Source organism: Dipteris shenzhenensis, chromosome 14 (assembly GCF_047967505.1).
Source record: "Dipteris shenzhenensis isolate YYH24624 ecotype China chromosome 14, Dip_SZ_1.0, whole genome shotgun sequence".
Lineage (NCBI taxonomy): Eukaryota > Viridiplantae > Streptophyta > Polypodiopsida > Gleicheniales > Dipteridaceae > Dipteris > Dipteris shenzhenensis.
In genome coordinates, this window is record NC_141609.1 from 41,270,295 (window position 1) to 41,289,585 (window position 19,291).

The 19,291-nt window shown below is 43.5% G+C and overlaps 1 protein-coding gene across 5 annotated transcripts in view; it reads right to left on the reverse strand.

Annotated features, from left to right (window-relative positions):
- LNO1 (Nuclear pore complex protein) overlaps positions 1-19,291 on the reverse strand; it is a 171,740-nt gene that overhangs the window by 99,768 nt on the left and 52,681 nt on the right. For all 5 annotated transcript variants that reach the window (XM_087384480.1, XM_087384478.1, XM_087384481.1 and 2 more), the window contains exon 6: positions 1,272-1,384. In XM_087384480.1, the coding sequence (XP_087240606.1) occupies positions 1,272-1,384 (113 nt within the window). The remainder of the gene's footprint in view (positions 1-1,271; positions 1,385-19,291) is intronic.

A 19,291-nucleotide genomic window follows, 5' to 3' on the forward strand; every position in this document is an offset into this window, starting at 1 on the left:
TTGAAGCGTTTTGGTAAGCTTTACACCTGGTACCTTTCATTATGTGAAACTGCTATCCATGTACTCTCATAGGTTGCTATAACTATTAAAAATGAATATGTGCAACCATGATTTAGTTTCCATGTATTCCTATCACATTTCCAGGGTACATCAACCATACCATGGAGGCGGGTTTTTTTGCCACATTTTCCCTAGCATGAACCTTGCAAGCTAGATTTAATCCGTTTAGGATAATTAGTATAGTTAGTATTGCTAGTCTTATCTATCATTAGGACACTTAGTCCTAACATAGGGTTTATGGTTGTACTTAGTGCTTTGTACCTTCAGTCTTTATTCTAATAGTACAACTTCAGTTCATCTCCTACTCTTTCAGCTCCCCTTTACTCCCACTCAACAGCTACCAATTCATACATGTTAACTATTCTTTGATACCTTGTTCACCCACAAATAAATTTTTTAACCCTCAAGAGAAAAGGTATTGTCAAGAGATCTTGTTTAGCTATAAAGAGTTGTGGTTAAGTAAGGTGTTGACTCGCTGCAAGTAGTGACCTCAACGAGTGTAATAAGACAATCCGTAAGGAAGTGCTTTGATTAAATCTCCCACGTGCACTTAATAGTACTTATGCATACAATCCAATTACAATAGATAGCTTTGATTCAAAATTCACACCTCTGCACATGAGAGATGCCATCCATAAAAATTACAATAGCAAATGATGCTTGCAACTATGATCGATCAGTTTTTTACCTTCATACAAATCTTTTGAGGCACCATTTGTCCTTTGTCATACACTTGATGATTTGAGAAGCCAAATAACTCGAGCTCTAAATATATTTGGTTAAATACTATCAAGTTACCTTACTCCATCTATGATCTCAATCTATCGTTGTCAACCCTGTGTGGGTCAATGATCCCATAAATCCTTACTTTGACCTACGGTTGCCACTATCCTTCACTAGTTCTTAACTACCTTTGGTATACTCTATGGACATAAGACACAGGCTTGAGACATGCTTAGCTCAAGTTGTAGCTTGTAATGAGTCTTCCAAACACTTAAGGCCAAGCTTCAACAAAAATGCTCCTATACCAAAATTGGCCAAATTGCATATTTAATGGCACTATTTTATTCAGCTTCAAACAATAAGGTCCTCTTGGTAGTCGTTTGGCACATCATTTGAAAACAAATAAGCAACAAACACCCTATTAAAAATTGTGAGATCAAACTATTAAATTGATTATGTAAGAAGTCAGAGTATGACATAAAACATACCAAGATTGTATTTGACTAGTCAAAACATAAGGGCCACTCCCATTAGGTAAGATAAATGCATCAACGCATGGGAAAAATTGTTCAAAGGAGGACACCTTGATCTTCTTTGGATCCTGCAATAAACAATTATCTTGTCAATGCCTTGATAGACTTGCAATTTAATGACTAGCAAGCATTAGCTAAAAGCACTTACTCAATAAAGTCCAACCCTATTAAATTGGAACACTAGGGGGAAGCCTTTACTCTCCTCAATTCTACCCCCACTTCTCTTGATCCTTCAATTGAGAAAAAAGTGTCTTTACACGCTTCCAATTTGATCATGTTGGACTATTTAAAGCAATACGAGAGCAATCATGAAATGTAGCGAAGTATTAGCCAAAGGCACTCATTCAGTAAAGTCAAGTTTATCAAAGCGGAATAAAGTCTCTACTCTCCTTGATTGTACTCCCACTTCTCCCCACCCTTCTCATCCCCTGCTCCGGTACGTGGGTGTACTTGAAAATAGACATATAGAGGGAAACTCGAATATCCAAAAGAGTTTTTGGCACAAGAGGCATGGTTTGTTGGATATAATAACTTGACTCCATACATCTACAAAAATGACGATGCATGTTACATGTGGTCAGTATTAGGAGAGCATCAACAACTACTAACATTACTTTCTGCTCGGGATTGTGCACATTCAAGCTTTGTATTCACAATAGTGTTGGTAAGCTGAAAGGAAAGGAAAGAGTGGACACAAACTCAGAATTCTTGCATTACTTGCTTGTAGAATGAAGAAGAGTGAGGTCCTTAAGTAGGCACCTCATACATGCTCACTGACATCACTGATGACTTCAGAGCTCCACAATCATCTCCTCAATTCTCTCAATCATCCTATGTGGCTCTTCCACCACCTAACTGTGCTTGTGGGCACCTAACTATGCCTCTAGCACTCACACATAGAAACCAAGGTGTGCCTGAGGCATACACCTTGAGATATCCCATCAAACCCCCCCTCAAGGGAATGCCTCAGGCTATGTCAAGGATACATCTAGTCTCATAGTTTCTCATGCCATCTCATGGTGGTCAAGGATAAATCTATGACTAGGTTCTCATGCTAGCAAGGGTTCCCATGGGTGTAAGATAAACAAAAGGGATACAAAAAGACCTTCCAATGGTTATCTCCCCTGCATGTACATGCACACAATGTCTGCAGGAGGTACCATGGAGCAAAACATACACATGGCCTACATCATAAGGTGACCAGAGGTGTTTACAAAACACACAAAACACAATAGTTTATTTCATTCATTTTGGAGGACTATCCAGGCTGAGTACCTTGACATAAAAAGAGAGATCTGGAGCATACATAGAGATGTTTTAAAATGCATAATCTTCAAAGGATGCCTCATCTTGTGGAGGCTCATCAACTGAAAGTAGATTTGCATTTTCTGTCTTTGCTTTGGCTCTGCAAAACTTCTCATTATGGTTGTTCTTGCCACAGTGCTTGCATGGATTAATTTTGAAGCACTCCTTTGAAAGGTGATTTGTCTTTCCACAGTGATTGCTCGGGGTATACTTGCCCTTCTGGACTTTTACAGCATAAACAGTGTCATTGCCTTTCCTGAGCTCCATATGCCTTCTTCTTCTTGGAGAGCTGAGATAATACCTTCAAGATTAGGATTAGGAAGATTTTTCAAAGTGCTAACTATGTGATCATAATCTTCAGGCATACTCTTAAGTAACACTGCCATAGCATCATCTGGAGTGATAGGAGAATTGATAGAAGCTAATTGAGTCATAAGACTCCGCATATAGTTGACATGAGCTGCTAAAGTAGTACCACTAGCCATCTTCAATTCAAAGAAAGAGATTTTAAGTGATAGTTTAGAGATGTGAGAGCTAGCACCAAAAATCATGTCAAGCTTCTGCCAAGCTTCTGAAGGAGACTCCAAGTTAGAGATATGGTGAATATAATCATCTCCTAAAGCAAGAGCAATGATACCATATGCTTTTTCTTCTCTAGCTGGATCCCTTGCCGGTCGTGTCGGAGTTGAGGATTCTCCAGCATTGGAGGCCGTAGAAGAAGCGGTAGGAGTCGGTTTGACAAGTCCCCATAAGTTCTCCCTCATCAATGCAAATTTCACCTTCATCTGCCATGTGTGGAAGCCCTTTCCATTGAACTTCTCTAGATTCAATACGGTAGCCATGAGAGGGTCTAACCCAAATATTGGGCAGTGTCTATCTCTCTTACAAGGCAAAGAATAACTGAAAGACTTTCAAAATATGAGCACTTGATGTAGCAAAGACTAGTGACCAATATTCAATCAATGATGCTTCTTCTTACATGCTTCATAGAGGTGGCTAAAATGAATACTTTCCAATCAAAACCAGGTCTAGCAATTCAAAACAAAACTGAAGCCACACTTGTACTAAAGTTATTGAAAGTTTCAAAAAACCAGAAATGCTAGAGTAGCATTTTATGTAGCATCATCTTCAAAAACTTGTCCAAAACTGTCAAAACCAAAAGGCTGAACTTGGAGGGCTTGTAGCTCACTCTTCAAAGCAAGGAAAAGAGGGCTTTCTGAAGCAAAAGAAAGCTCATATACCAGAGAGAGTCCAGCACAGAGGTTGGACGAAATGGTGCGCACTTTTGCCCGGGAGAGTTGCTACAGGCTGAACCTGAGTTTTGACGATTTCTCCCTCGTTACTGAACCAAATGAGCTGAAAAATGGCTCAAAATCTTCATCTTGAGGTCGCCCATCTACTCCTAAGAGGACTCAGGCAATGGCGGAGCAGGCAGGGAGTATTGAGCAATAGAAGAAATGGCGAAAAATGCGCTGTTTGGGGAATGGCAGCCACCACAGACGTTTTTTCTTCAATTGCTTGCAGGTGGAAGTTCGCCCATACTAGAGGAGTTTCTAGCTCAGAGGGTTTGGGCAATGGTCGTTTGTAGGTGGAGAACCAAGCTCTCAAAGATTTTGGGAAGAAAGAGGAAAATGGAGAAGAAGAAGATGAAGAAGAAGAAGAAGATGATGTGGCAAAAATGGGCTCAAGGGGGATCAAAGGGCTCTGATACCATGTTGGTAAGCTGAAAGGAAAGGAAAGAGTGGACACAAACTCAGAATTCTTGCATTACTTGCTTGTATACTTGCTTGTAGAATGAAGAAGAGTGAGGTCCTTAAGTAAGCACCTCATACATGCTCACTGACATCACTGATGACTTCAGAGCTCCACAATCATCTCCTCAATCTGCTCCTAGATTCTCTCAATCATCCTATGTGGCTCTTCCACCACCTAACTGTGCTTGTGGGCACCTAACTGTGCCTCTAGCACTCACACATAGAAACCAAGGTGTGCCTGAGGCATACACCTTGAGATATCCCATCAAATAGATGGTATGACCACGGCTGTAAGGATGTCAAATTTGAGTAATGACAGCCACCACCATGGAAAATAAAATCACAGCCAACAAAGAGGATAATCAAGAGGAAACAACGTAGCCATGAGGTCCTCATGCAACTGACCAAATACAGAGCAACTAGCCCCAGGTCTAGAAAGATCTTGGGCAAAAATGGATACAAGATCAACCCACTCCCATCAGCCTGCTTTTACATGTAAAGTCCATCCGTGAGCGACCCACCATTGACGAATTACAATATGCAGCCAAGATAGCCTTCTCCACCATAAAGGACATAGAGAGAGCAACCCCTCATTCACTGCCTCGTACCACCCTATACCAACATCCAGATAACATTGGCGTGCCCTGACAAGTCCCCAAGAGGAAATCTAGCTACTGTACTGACATCAGCTCCAAACTCTGTCCGTACTATTGCGCAGTCATTTGGACCATTTTCTGCCACTGTCAGTCTCATTTCAGTTGGTATTTACTGCTACATGCTCTTTTTCTAGCTCAATTTTGATGTTTGGAGCTTGCGTTTGCAGGACATTCAACTGAGCTAACTTTGGGACTGTTGCAGCCGTCAAAAATTGGGACTTCCTAGTACATTGAAAGCACGTTGCAGGTCACATTGGCCTAGTACAGTTTGTTTTGCAATTGTATGCATTTGCCCCCTTTGGGCACATTTTCCCTTTCCAAAATTGGGGTTTTTGCCACCATGGCAATCTTTTGCTCTCAAATTGCTTGGTAAGGCCATGTCCTTCAATTTCTTTTTCTTTTTGGGCAAAAAAGAGACTTCTATTAAGTGTGAAGAACCAAATCCAAATCAAGCTCATGTGACAGAGCGAGAAAACAACCAAAGTTGAGGCTCATAGTGCCACTTCAACCCTAAAGGGGCTTCTGACAAGAAAAGGGGAGCTGTGCCAATCCCTCAAGAAGACATTACTCCTAGTAAAGCCTGCTCATGAAGTCCCTTGCATAGTTCCCCAAATGGCTACCAAAGTGTGTACCATGTCCATCCATATACTAGCCAACATGTGCACTAGGTGGAACTGGGCATCGTCCAAGGCTTTCTATATATTTGGATCTCTAAAAGTATCCACAGATGCATGTGCATGTCTATACAGAGAGCCAAGAACCTCGTTTAGAGAACATGACTCAACCAAATGTGATACAGTGAGCAAAAGATGGAGCTACTCAGCGAGCATTCTAACCCATGCTAGAAAACTGTGTAGACATAGTAAGTGATATCATAGTACATGTCCACCAAAAAACCTAAACAGCCATCTTGCATCATCATCCTCATGTGGAGACACAGTCAGTCTAATCCAATACGATACAATAGGCATATAGAACCTCAAGATACACCCGACAGCGGACTAGGCAGTGTAGGTAGGAAGCCAGTAATGGATCGTTGTCTGCTATCTGGATGAGTAGCTTGTCACGTCCTCAAGGCTGCTACTCGGTGTCTGACGATCGCCATTGTAACCCCGGTCGGCTGCCTCCCAGGCCTAAAGAGAGAGGAGATGTTAGAGAGTGTGATCTGTGCGTCTGTCCTCTACTTGGTGTGTCGCATCTCGGTCTCAGGGTCTCTGCCTATCCTGCTAACCGTGACAACAACTTGCTCTGCCTAGAAGAACACTGTGATCATACTCTGGGATGGGCCGGGCACAGTCCCCTGCTCCTATCTCCTCGATTTGATAAGACGATCTCTACGTCAGACCGCCTCGTGAATAAAAGCTGCCAGGCATCTCTGGTCTCGGTATAGGAGGCATCTCTGGTCTCGGTATAGGAGTCGTCTGGAGAGGCCCTTGAACCCGTCTCTGAAGAGGCAATGGTATCATCCACGAATCTCATAGTAGACTGGGCAATGGAAATAAAAGCGCTCCTCTGACTCCGCCTCATGGCACTCACACAATGTGCAGATGCGACTCTCCTTGGGTATCCCCTCTACACGCCCGCTCTCGATACGAAGCTGGTGCGATGACACACGAAACTGTCAAAGGGAAATCCTGAGTGAATGTGGTAGGTGGATCTGGGTGTATCCTAGTGGAATTATGAAACTCTCTGCTGAAATATGTAAGCAATGGTCCCGATAGAAGCTGAGCTTCACAGGGAGCTCTGCCTGTGCTACCCATGTCCTGAATGGGTGTAGTTGTAGGAGATCCTCAGTAGTGCATCTAAATGTCTCTGGAGCCCCTCAGCAGATGAGGATAATAGCACCACATCATCAGCGTACAAAAGGATCTGGAGCAAGTAACCGGTGAGAGAACAACCAGCACCTCCCAGAGGCCTCATAAAAGACTCAAGCTCGTCTATGTAGAGGCCAAACAATTTCAATCCTCTACTATAGCACTCCCTCTAAGGAGGCAGTGCTAATAACCTAGGGTTGAGACCAAAGCTAGCAAAGGTGAGGTCTAGATCCTATGGATTGAGCTAGCCCGTTAAAGGTGTGGCAAGGTGTGGCAGGCCGAGCTATACTTAGCAAAGTGTGGCTACAAAGAAAAGTAAAATTACTTTACTTATGCATGCTAAATTATAGGCTCACAGCTAAAGATAGCTGGGGGCCTGGTCTATAAGTATAGGCCAGAGGCTCATGATCAGGGATCCGGGAAATGCGCTCCTCTGTACGTAGACTTGTTGAGTTGGGGGCAAAAGCTAGAGAAAGAGGATGTGGTATGGGACACATGTATGGACTTCGAGGCTAGCTGGCTCTTTACAACAGTGATCTAGACCTCTAGCTCCGGGGTGGCTCGACATATGAGAACCCTGGTGATTTTTGCCTTTTGACATTTACACAAAAGATAATGTTTGCACTAATGGGTGTGGAATCCCCCCCATTCTTTCATTCTTTCAATTTTTTTGGTCATTATGCCTTATGAATCTTGATGGTCGTCAACTTTTTTGGTAACGACTCTCTTAAAGGGTGTGAACTTCCCCCCTTAGGATTGTTTCACTTTTTTGGAGCTCTTTAGAATTAAAACCTTGCTATGTTCTTTAATTCCTTTGGCTCCTTTTTTTAGAATTCTTAAAGGCATGAGAAAAAACTCCTCAAAAAGAGGTAGAGAATAACAATGGTTGAGGCTGAAAATGCCACCTCAACCCTGTGGAAGTCTTAGAGAAGAAGGGAGAGCCCTCCATTCCTTGAGGAAGATAGCCCCCCCTAGCAGAAGCTGCCCGAGAGGATCCCTGCATACTCGTCCAGATGGCCATCAGTGTATGTATGTGTCTGTCCATATACTGGAAAAAGTGTGGGAGGGGTGAACCTCGGATCCATCCAAAGGCTCTATGCATCTGGCTCTCCAAATAAGCCAAGCTGATATGCTCGCCAGTATCTCCCAATAAGAATCCACCAAGGCATGCATAGCCCTAAAGGGTAAGGCAAGAACATCATCTAGAGAGCATGTCTCAACCAAGTATCGTCTGATTGCTAGGGTCAAAGATGAGTCGTGTCTCTCGTAAAAGACTTGAGGCCCCGAAAGAGAAAGCCAAGCAACTAAGCCCCAAGTCATGAAGAAAAGGAATAGAGCAAAAGAGCTGAAAATTCTAGCAATCCCCTTCCAAATAATCCTCACCTATCTGCAATCCCATAAGCAATGCTGAATAGTCTCCACAACCAAAAGGTAACGAGGGACATGTAGGGTCGACCCTGGATCTCCACAGACTCACTACTATCCCACCATGAATAGAAAGCCAGAAGAGAGAGTGATTTTTCTATTCCTGTGGGATTTCCATGCCTCCTTCAAAATTTTTTATGCAAGTCATATGGAAACTATCCCAATGAAGAGCTGTGGAAGGCCTCCAACCCCTACACCTAAGCTGAAATCTCCTAGCGTTACTGATAGCATAACGAAAGAAGGGGACGCTCTTCTCTCGATGCCCTTTGTCAATGCACTCCCACTCTCCTGGGTCCCACTGCAAGAACTTTATGGGGAGCCATAACCTCCATGATCCGAGGGAAATAAGAAGGGGGTCAGGATCCACGTACACTGTAAGACAAAACCAAACTCCACATAACCCACAAACCTAACAAGATGAAATGCTCTCTCTAGCAAGATATGATATGTGGATCTGGACAGCCTGCTTCCCGAATGCACATCAAAAACCAAGGCATCCTCATGTGCATATCGAACTACAATAACCTAAAGTGGAATGCCCATACTTGTGAAAGTAGCCATCGAAGTGGAACAACTAATTGGCATGTCACCCAACCCAGTAGCAATGCTGCATTGATCTACTGAATTCTCCCTGCACTCCCTCAGAGATGACTAACCATCTGAGATTTCCTATCCTCTGGAAGCTATTTGAAATCTTTCCAGGATCCCATAGGGGAGGAAGGCCCCTCTCCCAACTGGACCACTGCATGTAGTGAGAAGCACCAAGTGGTCTGCCATGCTCATCCAATATACCATTGTTCAACATGATAGGGTGCAGGTCGATCTCTTCACAAGAGAAAGGGGAAACCCTCCAAAGAGTACTCCGGAAGCTGACCCATGCTTTCAAGATAGCAGCCATAAGAGGGGAAGAAGGAGATTTGAGATGGGCTGAAGTAAGATCCATCTGGTACTATCCATCCAGTCTTCTCCTAATGAAGGTGTGTAGGATTGTATGCTACGTATGAAAAAGTCCTCCCACGGCTCCTGCCTAGACATAAGTCCCCTCACAACCATCTTGCAAAGCAAGGCCCTACACTGTAAAACTAGATCTATTATATTTAGGTCCCCTTCCAAAGTAGTATCCCAAGCCACCCCAGCTGTAACATCTTATGTGCCATCAAGCCCACTCCATATAAAATTCCTCTTTTAAGCTGAGTGATACAATCACTGAAACGGCACCAGCAAGAGCAAACAAACCAAGCTCAAGACAAGGTCAAGCTTGGCAGAACCCCAAAAAAGAAGCTTTCTCCTTATACTCTCCAACACCGAGGCAAACTATTATATTGGAGAGATGCCCAAACCGACCTGGCATCCCAAACACTTGAAAGTTGACAGAGACACCCCTCTACATCCAAGTGAACCCTATGTCATTCCCCCAATCTGGGGTGTGGGTGTCCTCTAGAAATCTGAAAACTGTCTCCCCTTAATCCACCAATAATCACCTGGTTGTGGGCTGATCTATATAGAGAGGAGACCTGTCTTATCCATGCATAACCAAAACAAAGAAGGGTGCCCTCCAAAAAGCCCCAATCTACTCTTCATAAGCTTTCTCAAAAACCAAGAGTAGAATCGTCAGCCTCTGGCCGCTCTGCATAGCTCAATTTGAATCTTCCCCATATAGATATTGTCAAAAATGCTTCTCCCATACACAAAACCAGTCTACGTATCATGAATAAGATCTGGAAGTATGGGCTGCAAACGCAGGCTTACCAGGATTTTGCAACACCTCCACTAGGACACTAAATTTCTGCAACCTCCCTTTGGTTGAGATGAATGAGACCATCAGTTAGTGAGCCAAGCATCTCACCCTAGTCCCAAACGCCCTGCAGGACTGAGGTTATATGATCCCCAATCAAGCTTATTCTGTGGTGAGGATTCACTCAAATGATAGCTGAAAAGAGGGAACTTCTTAAACTCATCTCATCCAGAGCTTAGGCTTAAGCCCAAGATTGTAACACTGAGTACCATTGAAACTTTAAAGTCCTGTTCCCTCTACCTGGATTTGGCTAGAAGGATACAAGGAGTTGCTCCTACACGCACGATCAAGTAACCCGTCTTGTCAAACATTACGCATGTACTTTCCTATTGTATAAGCAAGCTCTGAAGAAGTCAACTTGTGTACTTGAGTGAGTTTCCACCCATGCCTCTCCCTCATGGCTATGGTGTTGTGATACACGTATGGGATCCTTATGTTTTATCTTTGAGCGAGGGAGGGAAGAATGACTCTCTAGAATGTAACAATATATTCGAAGGATCCTAGCAGACTTGATTTGAACATTGGATCCTACATAGGTATACACTTAATGATCCACACAGGTCATCCTGAAGATTGGTCTGTACTGGTATGGAGGACACTATGGATACTATTGTGGATACATCATAATTCCTATCTAGTAGGGAGCTCAACAAAATCACCAATGGGCCCCTGACTTTGAAATTGGGTATAAGGTTCAGAATACGGTTGGCACTGGTAAAATTGATCACTTTATTGAGAGCCAAAGAAGTTCCAAGCTGAGAACTTCAATAGCTTGATACATTGTAGTATCTTGCTTTTTGCATTGGAGAGTGTGACTAAAAAGACATACCGAATGGAGTGTTATTCCCCAAAGGATATCAGGTAAGCTGACTATTAACTTACTAAATGATTTTCAATAAGTCACATCCAACTTTCCGTTAAAGAAAGTTATATAATGCTGTCAACTGATTTCATCATTTGCCAAGTATACCAAAAGGTTTTTGGGGAGAGATTAAGAGATGGGAAAAGAGGGGGGGGCAACCTACAAGCACCCCAAAGGCCTTCACTAAGTGTCATGAAAGGTTCGAAAAGCCACTCGAAGGTTGCGGGGAGAGAGTAACGAAGGGGGGCAGCCTACACGCATCCCAAAGGCCTTCACTAAGTGTCATGGGGCAGCTTTGAAGGGTTCGAAAAGCACTCAAAGGTTGCAGGTTCCGAAGGGTCTAGATAAGCCCTTTGCAAGCTGTTTGGGGGGTCATGAGCACCTAATAGAGCTGGAACTAGCTTTAGGGGCAATGGAGCCCTTGTAGAGGTGTGGGGGAACCGAATGGCCTCCAAGACAGCACCACAAGGTGCAAACACAACCAAGGGTGTTGGAGAAAGGCAGGAAGCCCACCAGCACAGATGGCCCCAAAGCAAGGGGCAATTGTCACCACAATGTAAATATCCTAAGTCAAAGTACAATTGACCATTTATTGGATCATAATTAAAGAGTTTTCCATCTAGGTTAATGATGGTCAAAAGAGTTCTTCTATTGGTCAAAGAATTGACTACGGTCAAAGATACTTCACTTCGGTCAAGTAAGCCTGACTTCGGTCAGGAAGACTTGGTTTATACCAAGAGGGTTAACTGCGGTTAACCAAGATGTGCCAACTTCGGTTGGAGAGTTGTACCAACTTCGATTGGAGAGACTTGATTATAATCAAGGCGCCTCGACCGTTGGTCAAAGCCCCTTAATCATGATCAAGAGGGTTGACCTCGATCAACCAGAGAACATGTTTTATGTTGTGCGCACATGTGTTCAGTGGGGACGCCCACCGTGACAAGGATTAGTCCACAGATTATTATTTGCATGCAACAGCGCTAACAATTAACAGAGAGGAAGAGAGAGGGAGAGTAATCGTTCATTGAATAAGCGTTGAGTTGCGTAGGCTGAGTTTTCAAGCAAGTTCCATTGGTATCAGAGCCAAGTTTCAACGTTCTTCTCAGAGAATGACAATCCCAGCGCGGACAACTTTTTGCTTAGTACTTGGCCGTTTATTTTTGTTAAACGATGCACTTATGAATTTCGAGACACCCCACACCTTGTAAGAGATGCTTGGGAGAGCAACGTGATTTTGACCGTTGGTTAGCTAGAGAGCTCTACTGGCAAAGAACTGAGATGCAGTTTTGCACCCACATACTAGCAATGAGCAGCTACCTTGCTGAAGGAGTACACGTGTCATAATAGTAAGCTATCGCGTGAAGAGGGCAAGCAAGGAAAAGTAGGGCGCAAGTGCTTGTCCATCTCGAGCGCTAATTGGGTGTCGTGATTACTACTAATGATGTGCATACTACAAGCGTTGGGCCCGTGTCTACTGATCCTAATTATGCTATCCCCGTCACCTGTGTATGCGCCGAGTTTGCAAGAGACTTCCAAGTGACGTGATAGATAGGCATATAACCTCGACGGCAAGCTAGAATTTCCCGCTGGCAATTATCATGCAGAGGGAGACGCCCTCACGCGTAGTGACTTTTCCACACAAGCGCTCCAGATCAAGGCATCTGCTCAAAGGACTCTGAATTTGCTTGGCGCCATGATCTCCGTCGGACGTGTGCTGTAGTTTCATTTTTCAAAGTCCCGTGTAAAATCTGCAGACGAACGGCAGAGATCTACATCAAAATTTTTCATGAAGGTTCAAGAAGGCGCTCTGCTCAAGTGCTAATGTGGCAAACCCGACATGTGGAGACCTGAGCTGACATGGCGCTTACGTGTGGCAAAGCACGCACGCTAATGTGGCGCTTACACATGGCACCACGTGTGATTTGACATGGCACACGTGTGGCTAACACTGCAGTGACACATGGCAATGCCTGCACAATGCTGAGGTGGCAATGCAAAGTGCAAGGGTGATGTGGCATAAGCGTGTGCAGAAATGACATGGCAGCCAGCTCAGCAGATGATGTGGCAAGACACGTGGCAGGCTGACGTGGCAGACCAGTGGTTAAGTTAACTTTGGTTAGTTAACCCTGGTCAAAGGTTCAGTTAGTTGGTCTAACCAAATCAGACTGGGTTGGTTGAGGTCTAGTTGAAAGCCAACCAGATCAGGCCTGACTAGTCTGGTTAGTGTAACCAGCCGGTTACTCATCCAGTTACTGTTTCAAAAAAACAAAAAAAAAGACAGTCTAACAGAGCAGAATGACGACAGTTTTCTTTGCCTGTCAGAGACAGTATTTACTGTCAGAAAAAGCACAAATCAGAGAAAATCAGAGATTTGCAGAAAAAGAAAAAATGCATGCCTTTGTGCACAGGAAAGCTGAAATAAATGCATTCTGAGTGCTTTTTGCAGCAACCAAGAAAGAGGCAACACAGCCGTTGATGCTTTGGCAACCTTGTGGGTTTATGCTTTGAGTTGACAGCCCGTTACTGGCACAAGTTGTGAATGCAATACACCTCTTGTTGATGTATTTTTCTCTTTGGAAAGAGAAGGCTGAGTGCATCAGTTGCATACACAGTGCATGTGAGAGTTTGCAGATCTCAGACAAGTTGCAGAGATGGCTTCACAGCAGCATGCCCAATCATCCCATGAGGGAATGGCAAAGTCTGATCAAGTACAGCAGGCAGAGGCTATACAGATAAATAAAGAGAATGCCTATAGAGAGTTGATTACTCAGTTGGGAGGGAGAGGCAACAAGCGACCCATTGTTTAGCAGGTTGGTACATCTTCTTTTTGAGGAAAAGCCAGAGAAGCCTCCCTCTGGAGTAGATCAGGAAGAAGTGGTGGACAAAAAGAGATCTTTGAGTTCCACTCCTCTTTCCACAGATGATACATTGGGAAAGAGTAAGAAGTCTCGCGAGTCGCCATAAGGACAGCAAAAAGAGGAAAAGAGCAGGTCCTCTTTCCAAGAAGAAAAAGGTGAAGCATCATCACAGTTCATCCAGTTCGTCTTCTTCTTCTAGCTCTACCTCTTCATCCTCAACATCACCTCCTTCTTCTGGATCTTCAGAAGCAAAGAAGAAGGAGAAGAAGAAGTCCAGCAGAAAGGCAAAGACTAAAGAATTCAAAGACGGTGGGAGGTCAGTAAGATTTGCCACTTACAATGGCTAGTATGGCCAAGCTGAAAAGGCAATGCAGTTCATAAGGCAGTTTGATGCTGCCTTCAGCCTGGAAAATTTCAGTGAGTCCTCAAAGCTTCAAATGGTTGGTTTGCACTTGACTAGCACAACCAGTGCATGGTGGATAGCTAAAACAGCCAACTATGTAGCCCCCAGGAAATGGAAGGACTTCAAGAAAGCTTTCTATAAACATTTTATTCCCAAACAGTTTCGGGATCATGTCCTTCTTGGTTGGGAGAGCATTCATATGGAAGCACAAGATACAGTTGAGTCTTACAACCAGAAATTTTGGGATTCATAATTGCAGGTTTCACCTTTCAAAAAAAATTCTAACAAGACAACTTAGGAAGTACCGGGCAGGGCTCACTCCAAAGCTACAGGCCCAAGTGAACACTAAAGATATTAAAGAAATAATCTTATGCATTCAGCCAATGTGGCTAGTCTCGTGTACATGCAAGATCCTACTAGTGTGCCTTCACTACAGGCAGGGATACCGGGGGATTAAAAGCCAACGACCCCCAACTTTGAAACAAGAGAGTTTCCCAAGGCTTAGAAGAGGGGATTTCAGCGTCAGAAGCCGAGGGGAAACCAGGTACAAAAGCCCTATAAGGGAAGACCATAGTTTACCCCTGAACAGGTTGAAACTTTCAGGAAAGCCAAAGAGGGGCATGTGGCTGCCCAGTGCCCAGAAAAGCCTTCAACTCCGAAGGGAAAAGAGGTAGAGAAGCCACGGGGACTGCACAAGCCAATGGCAGGAGGAATTCCTGGCATACTGGGTCATGTTTCAAACCCAGAGGAACGAGAATTGCTGCTATCATGGGGCAAAGTTAGAGACCAGAAAGCTATATATATACCTTTGTAAGACTAGAATAAGTCCAATCATACAAATTTAGAGACCAGAAAGCGCTGATTTTATTTGATCCAGGGCTACCGATAACTTTATATCAGAGGATCTAGCCCTGAGGCTGGAAATAAAGACGGAGGAGTTGGGCAGGGCTCTGGATAGCGACCAGATGTTCTGTGGGAACCCTATGCCAGTCACTCCCTTGATAGGGAAGCTCCGTCTTCATGTATAGAGTTATGTGGATCAGGAAGACTTCTTCATTTCTCCACTGAAACATCATGATGTAATCTTGGGTATGCCTTGGTTTCATCGCAAGGCAGTGAAGTTGACTCTTCCTGAGAGAGTGCTCGAGTTTGTACATAGGGGCAAAGCACATCGTGTAGTTGCTAGGAATAGAGGGGAAACAATTCCCATTGTATCAAATAGTTCTATTGGAAAACAAATAAAGTATGCAGTTTCAGCTTACATGGTTTTTGTAAAAGAGAGAAAGATGGAAATGCATGCTGAAATAAGTGAGGCAGATCAGAATAAATTTCAGTTTCTTGAAAATTTTAAAGATTGTTTTTCTGACGCTTTGCCCGGGGAGCTACCCCCTAAGAGACCTGAGGATCATGGCATAGAACTCTTTCCTGGCAGTGAGCCACCCAATAGACCCCCATAAAGATGTTGGAGATAAGTGCACACTAGGTGTACTATTTCCCTAGTCTACATTTGTCTAGTCTCAGTTTAGTCTTTGTGTCCTGAGTGTGTGCCATGTGGCACCTCTACAATTATCCCATAAGCACTCTTGCTCTATGTCTTGTACTTTGGCCCATATATTCATGGGTCACATCATTGCAATCTATCTAGCTTGTGTCTTGTCTACACTCATCTACAAGATAACTCTTTGTCTTTCAATCTTGTTCTTATTTTACTTCTAGTTTTCTAGTTTCTAGCTCTTGCTTTTATATTCCTTCATGGTATCAGAGCCACTGTTCCCTTACTCCTAGAGATTGAGGAGAGGGAGGCCAGAAAGAGAAGCCATGCCCTCTCTCTCTTTCTCTAAGTGCAAGAGAGTATGCTCTCTTTCCTCTTGAGGCCCTCTACTACCTACGTGGAGACCGCTCCAAGTTGCTGCCCGCCATCTCCATCTTCTGCCCATCTTCTCCACGTTGCTGCTATCTTCCGGTGGATCCTCTGATATTGGCTCTGTAGGCTCTGGCCCCTGGAATTTCTTTAGAAGACTCACATGGAAAGCATTGTGCATCCTCTAGTGCTCTAGCAATGCTAACTTGTTTGCAACCTCATTTATTTCTTTTGTAACCTTGAAAGGACCATAGTACCTGGGAGATAACTTTGCATACACTTCCTGTTTGCCTTTAAACTGTCTGGGAATGGAAAGAAGAAGATAAATTCAAATTCGTCCCTATATTATCAAATAAAGCTCTCCAGAATAGACTGGTCATTTTGGGATCTCGATCACTCACAATGGACTTAGGCATACCATGGTGCTTAAAGATCTGTGCCATGTAAAGCTTAGCCATATGATCTGCCTTTATGGTTTTGCGAACTGGAATGAAATGAGCTTGCTTGTTGAATCTATCAATGATAGTCCAAATCCCATCATTCCCTGACTTTGATCTTGGCAAATAAAAAATGAAGGCCATTGCAATACTTTCCCACAGTGCCTGAGGCACGAGAAGAGGCATAACTAGGCCAGGTGCCTTCCGTCTATCATACTTCACTTTCTGACATGTAAGACATTCAGTAACAAACTGATGTATATCTTTCCGCATCCCTGGCCAAAAGAAATACCTCTCTAGTGCTAGAATTGTTGCTGTAATTCCTCTATGCCCAGCATAGGGAGGTGCATGGCATTCTTGCAAAATCTTTTTCCTCATGGTGATGCATAGGCAATCATCTTTCATTAAATACCCATCTTTCAAGGAATAGTGACTGGTGGACCTCCTCTTGCATTTGCTGTAAAATCTCACCAAAATTTGCATCATTAGCATATTGCTTCCTCATGTCTGATGATAAGCATAGTCACATTGTTGACCTGGGGTCTTCGAGACAAGGCATTTGCAACTCTATTCCGAACTCCTAGAATATGGACAATCTGAAAATGATACATTGACAACATATTTGCCCATTTCATATGCTTCTCGGAGAGTTTTGTCTGAGTCAGGAAATAAGTCAGACTTTGGTGATTTGTTTTAACAGTAAAATCTGCACCCAAAAGATATGCTTCCATGTATGGATGGCATGAATTACAGCCAACAACTCTTTTTCATAGATTCCCAGATATCTCTATGCATCCCGGAGTCTCCTGCTCTCATAGGCCACTACATGACCATTCAGATCCCCAACACAATCCCCACAAGCATCACAATCCACCTCGAATGATTGATACAAAACTGGAACTATTAAGATGGGCTCTGTGGTCAGCCTCTCTTTGAGTGTGGTGAATGCTGTCTTTTGTGGAATTCCCCATCTGAAAGCTGCATTTTTCTTAGTAAGATCGTGGAGTGGAGCGGCTATATCCGCAAAATGCCTTTTAAATCTTCTGTAGTAAGAACACAGGCCTAGGAAACTTTGGACTTCATGCATAGTTTTCAGCTCTGGCCATTCCTGAATGGCACAGATCTTTGCCGGATCCATTCGGATCCCATCTTTGGATATTATATGCCCCAAGTAATGGATCTCTTCCAGAAAGAATTCACTTTTCTTGCTGTTTGCATAGAGCTGATGATTTCTCAACTCTTGAAATACCGTAGCAAGATGTTTGTGCTCTTCTTCGAACTTGGAAAATACAATAATGTCATCGAAGAAGGTACCAGTGAATTGTCTGCAGGGTCGGAAGATACGATCCATCATCCTATTGAAAGTAGCTGGGGCATTAGTCAATCCAAAAGGCATCGCTAGATATTCATACAACCCAAAAGTAGTGCGGAACACTGTCTTATGCACATCTTGAGGCTGTATCCTCACTTGGTGATAGCCATGCTTTAAGTCTATCCTGCTGAAAACTGAAGCCCCATTTAACTGATCTAGCACATCATCAATGCACGGAATAGGGAATATATTCTTGATGGTCATTTTACTAAGAGCGCAATGATCGAGGCACATTCGAAATGAACCATCTTTCTTCTGTACCAGCAGTACATGGGAGCAAAAAAGGAGAAGAACTGGGCTGAATCAGCCCCTTGGACAACAAGTCTTGTACGTGAGCCATAATCTCCTCTCGCTGAGTTGCACTAACTCTGTTGTAGGAATATAAAAGCAAGAGCTAGAAACTAGAAAACTAGAAGTAAAATAAGAACAAGATTGAAAGACAAAGAGTTACCTTGTAGATGAGTGTAGACAAGACACAAGCTAGATAGATTGCAATGATGTGACCCATGAATATATGGGCCAAAGTACAAGACATAGAGCAAGAGTGCTTATGGGATAATTGTAGAGGTGCCACATGGCACACACTCAAGACACAAAGACTAAACTGAGACTAGACAAATGTAGACTAGGGAAATAGTACACCTAGTGTGCACTTATCTCCAACACCCTCCTTAAGTGGACACTAGGAGGAAGACAGAAAGACAAGACTAGAAGACAGACATAAAGACCGATAGACTGAGAGACAAGACAGAAGACATGACAGACAGAGATCCTGAGACACCCCTCCTCAAGTGATATCCTCATATGGGTCCACAAGGGTAGGGACAAGATGGATCTAAAACAAAACACAGTCAGATTGATAGACAAATAGACAAACAGACAAAGACTAGATAGACAGAAGACTGACTGTAGACGAACAGATAGACCTTGGAGACATTCCCTCCTCAGGTCCAAAAGCAAAATGAGTAAGACACTAGAACCCCTTGACCTACATCATCGGTGGTCAAAGTAGTAGACAAGAAATATAAAGTAATCAGAAAGCCCACATCTCATCATATGAGGAAGGAACAGCAAGATCTGCTGATGGAGATGTTGCAGCAACATGGGCTGAGGTAGATGCAGGGGCTGATGTAGAGGATTTGGAGTAGCAGTCCTTCTCCCGGTGATTATCACGGCCACAAATGGTGCATGGATGAGCCTTGAAGCAATCCTTCTCCATATGATTAGTTTTGCCACAATGGGTGCAAGGCTTTCTTACCTTAGAACTTCCTTTCTTTGCTAAAAATGCAGTGTCAGTTACCTTTCGTTGTTGAGTTCTTTCTTCTTCTTGGAGAGCATTGATGATACCTTCAAGAGTAGGATTATTGTGATACTTGAAGGTAGTGACAAGAGTAGCATAGGTGTCAGGTAAGCTTTTGAGAAGCATAGCAATA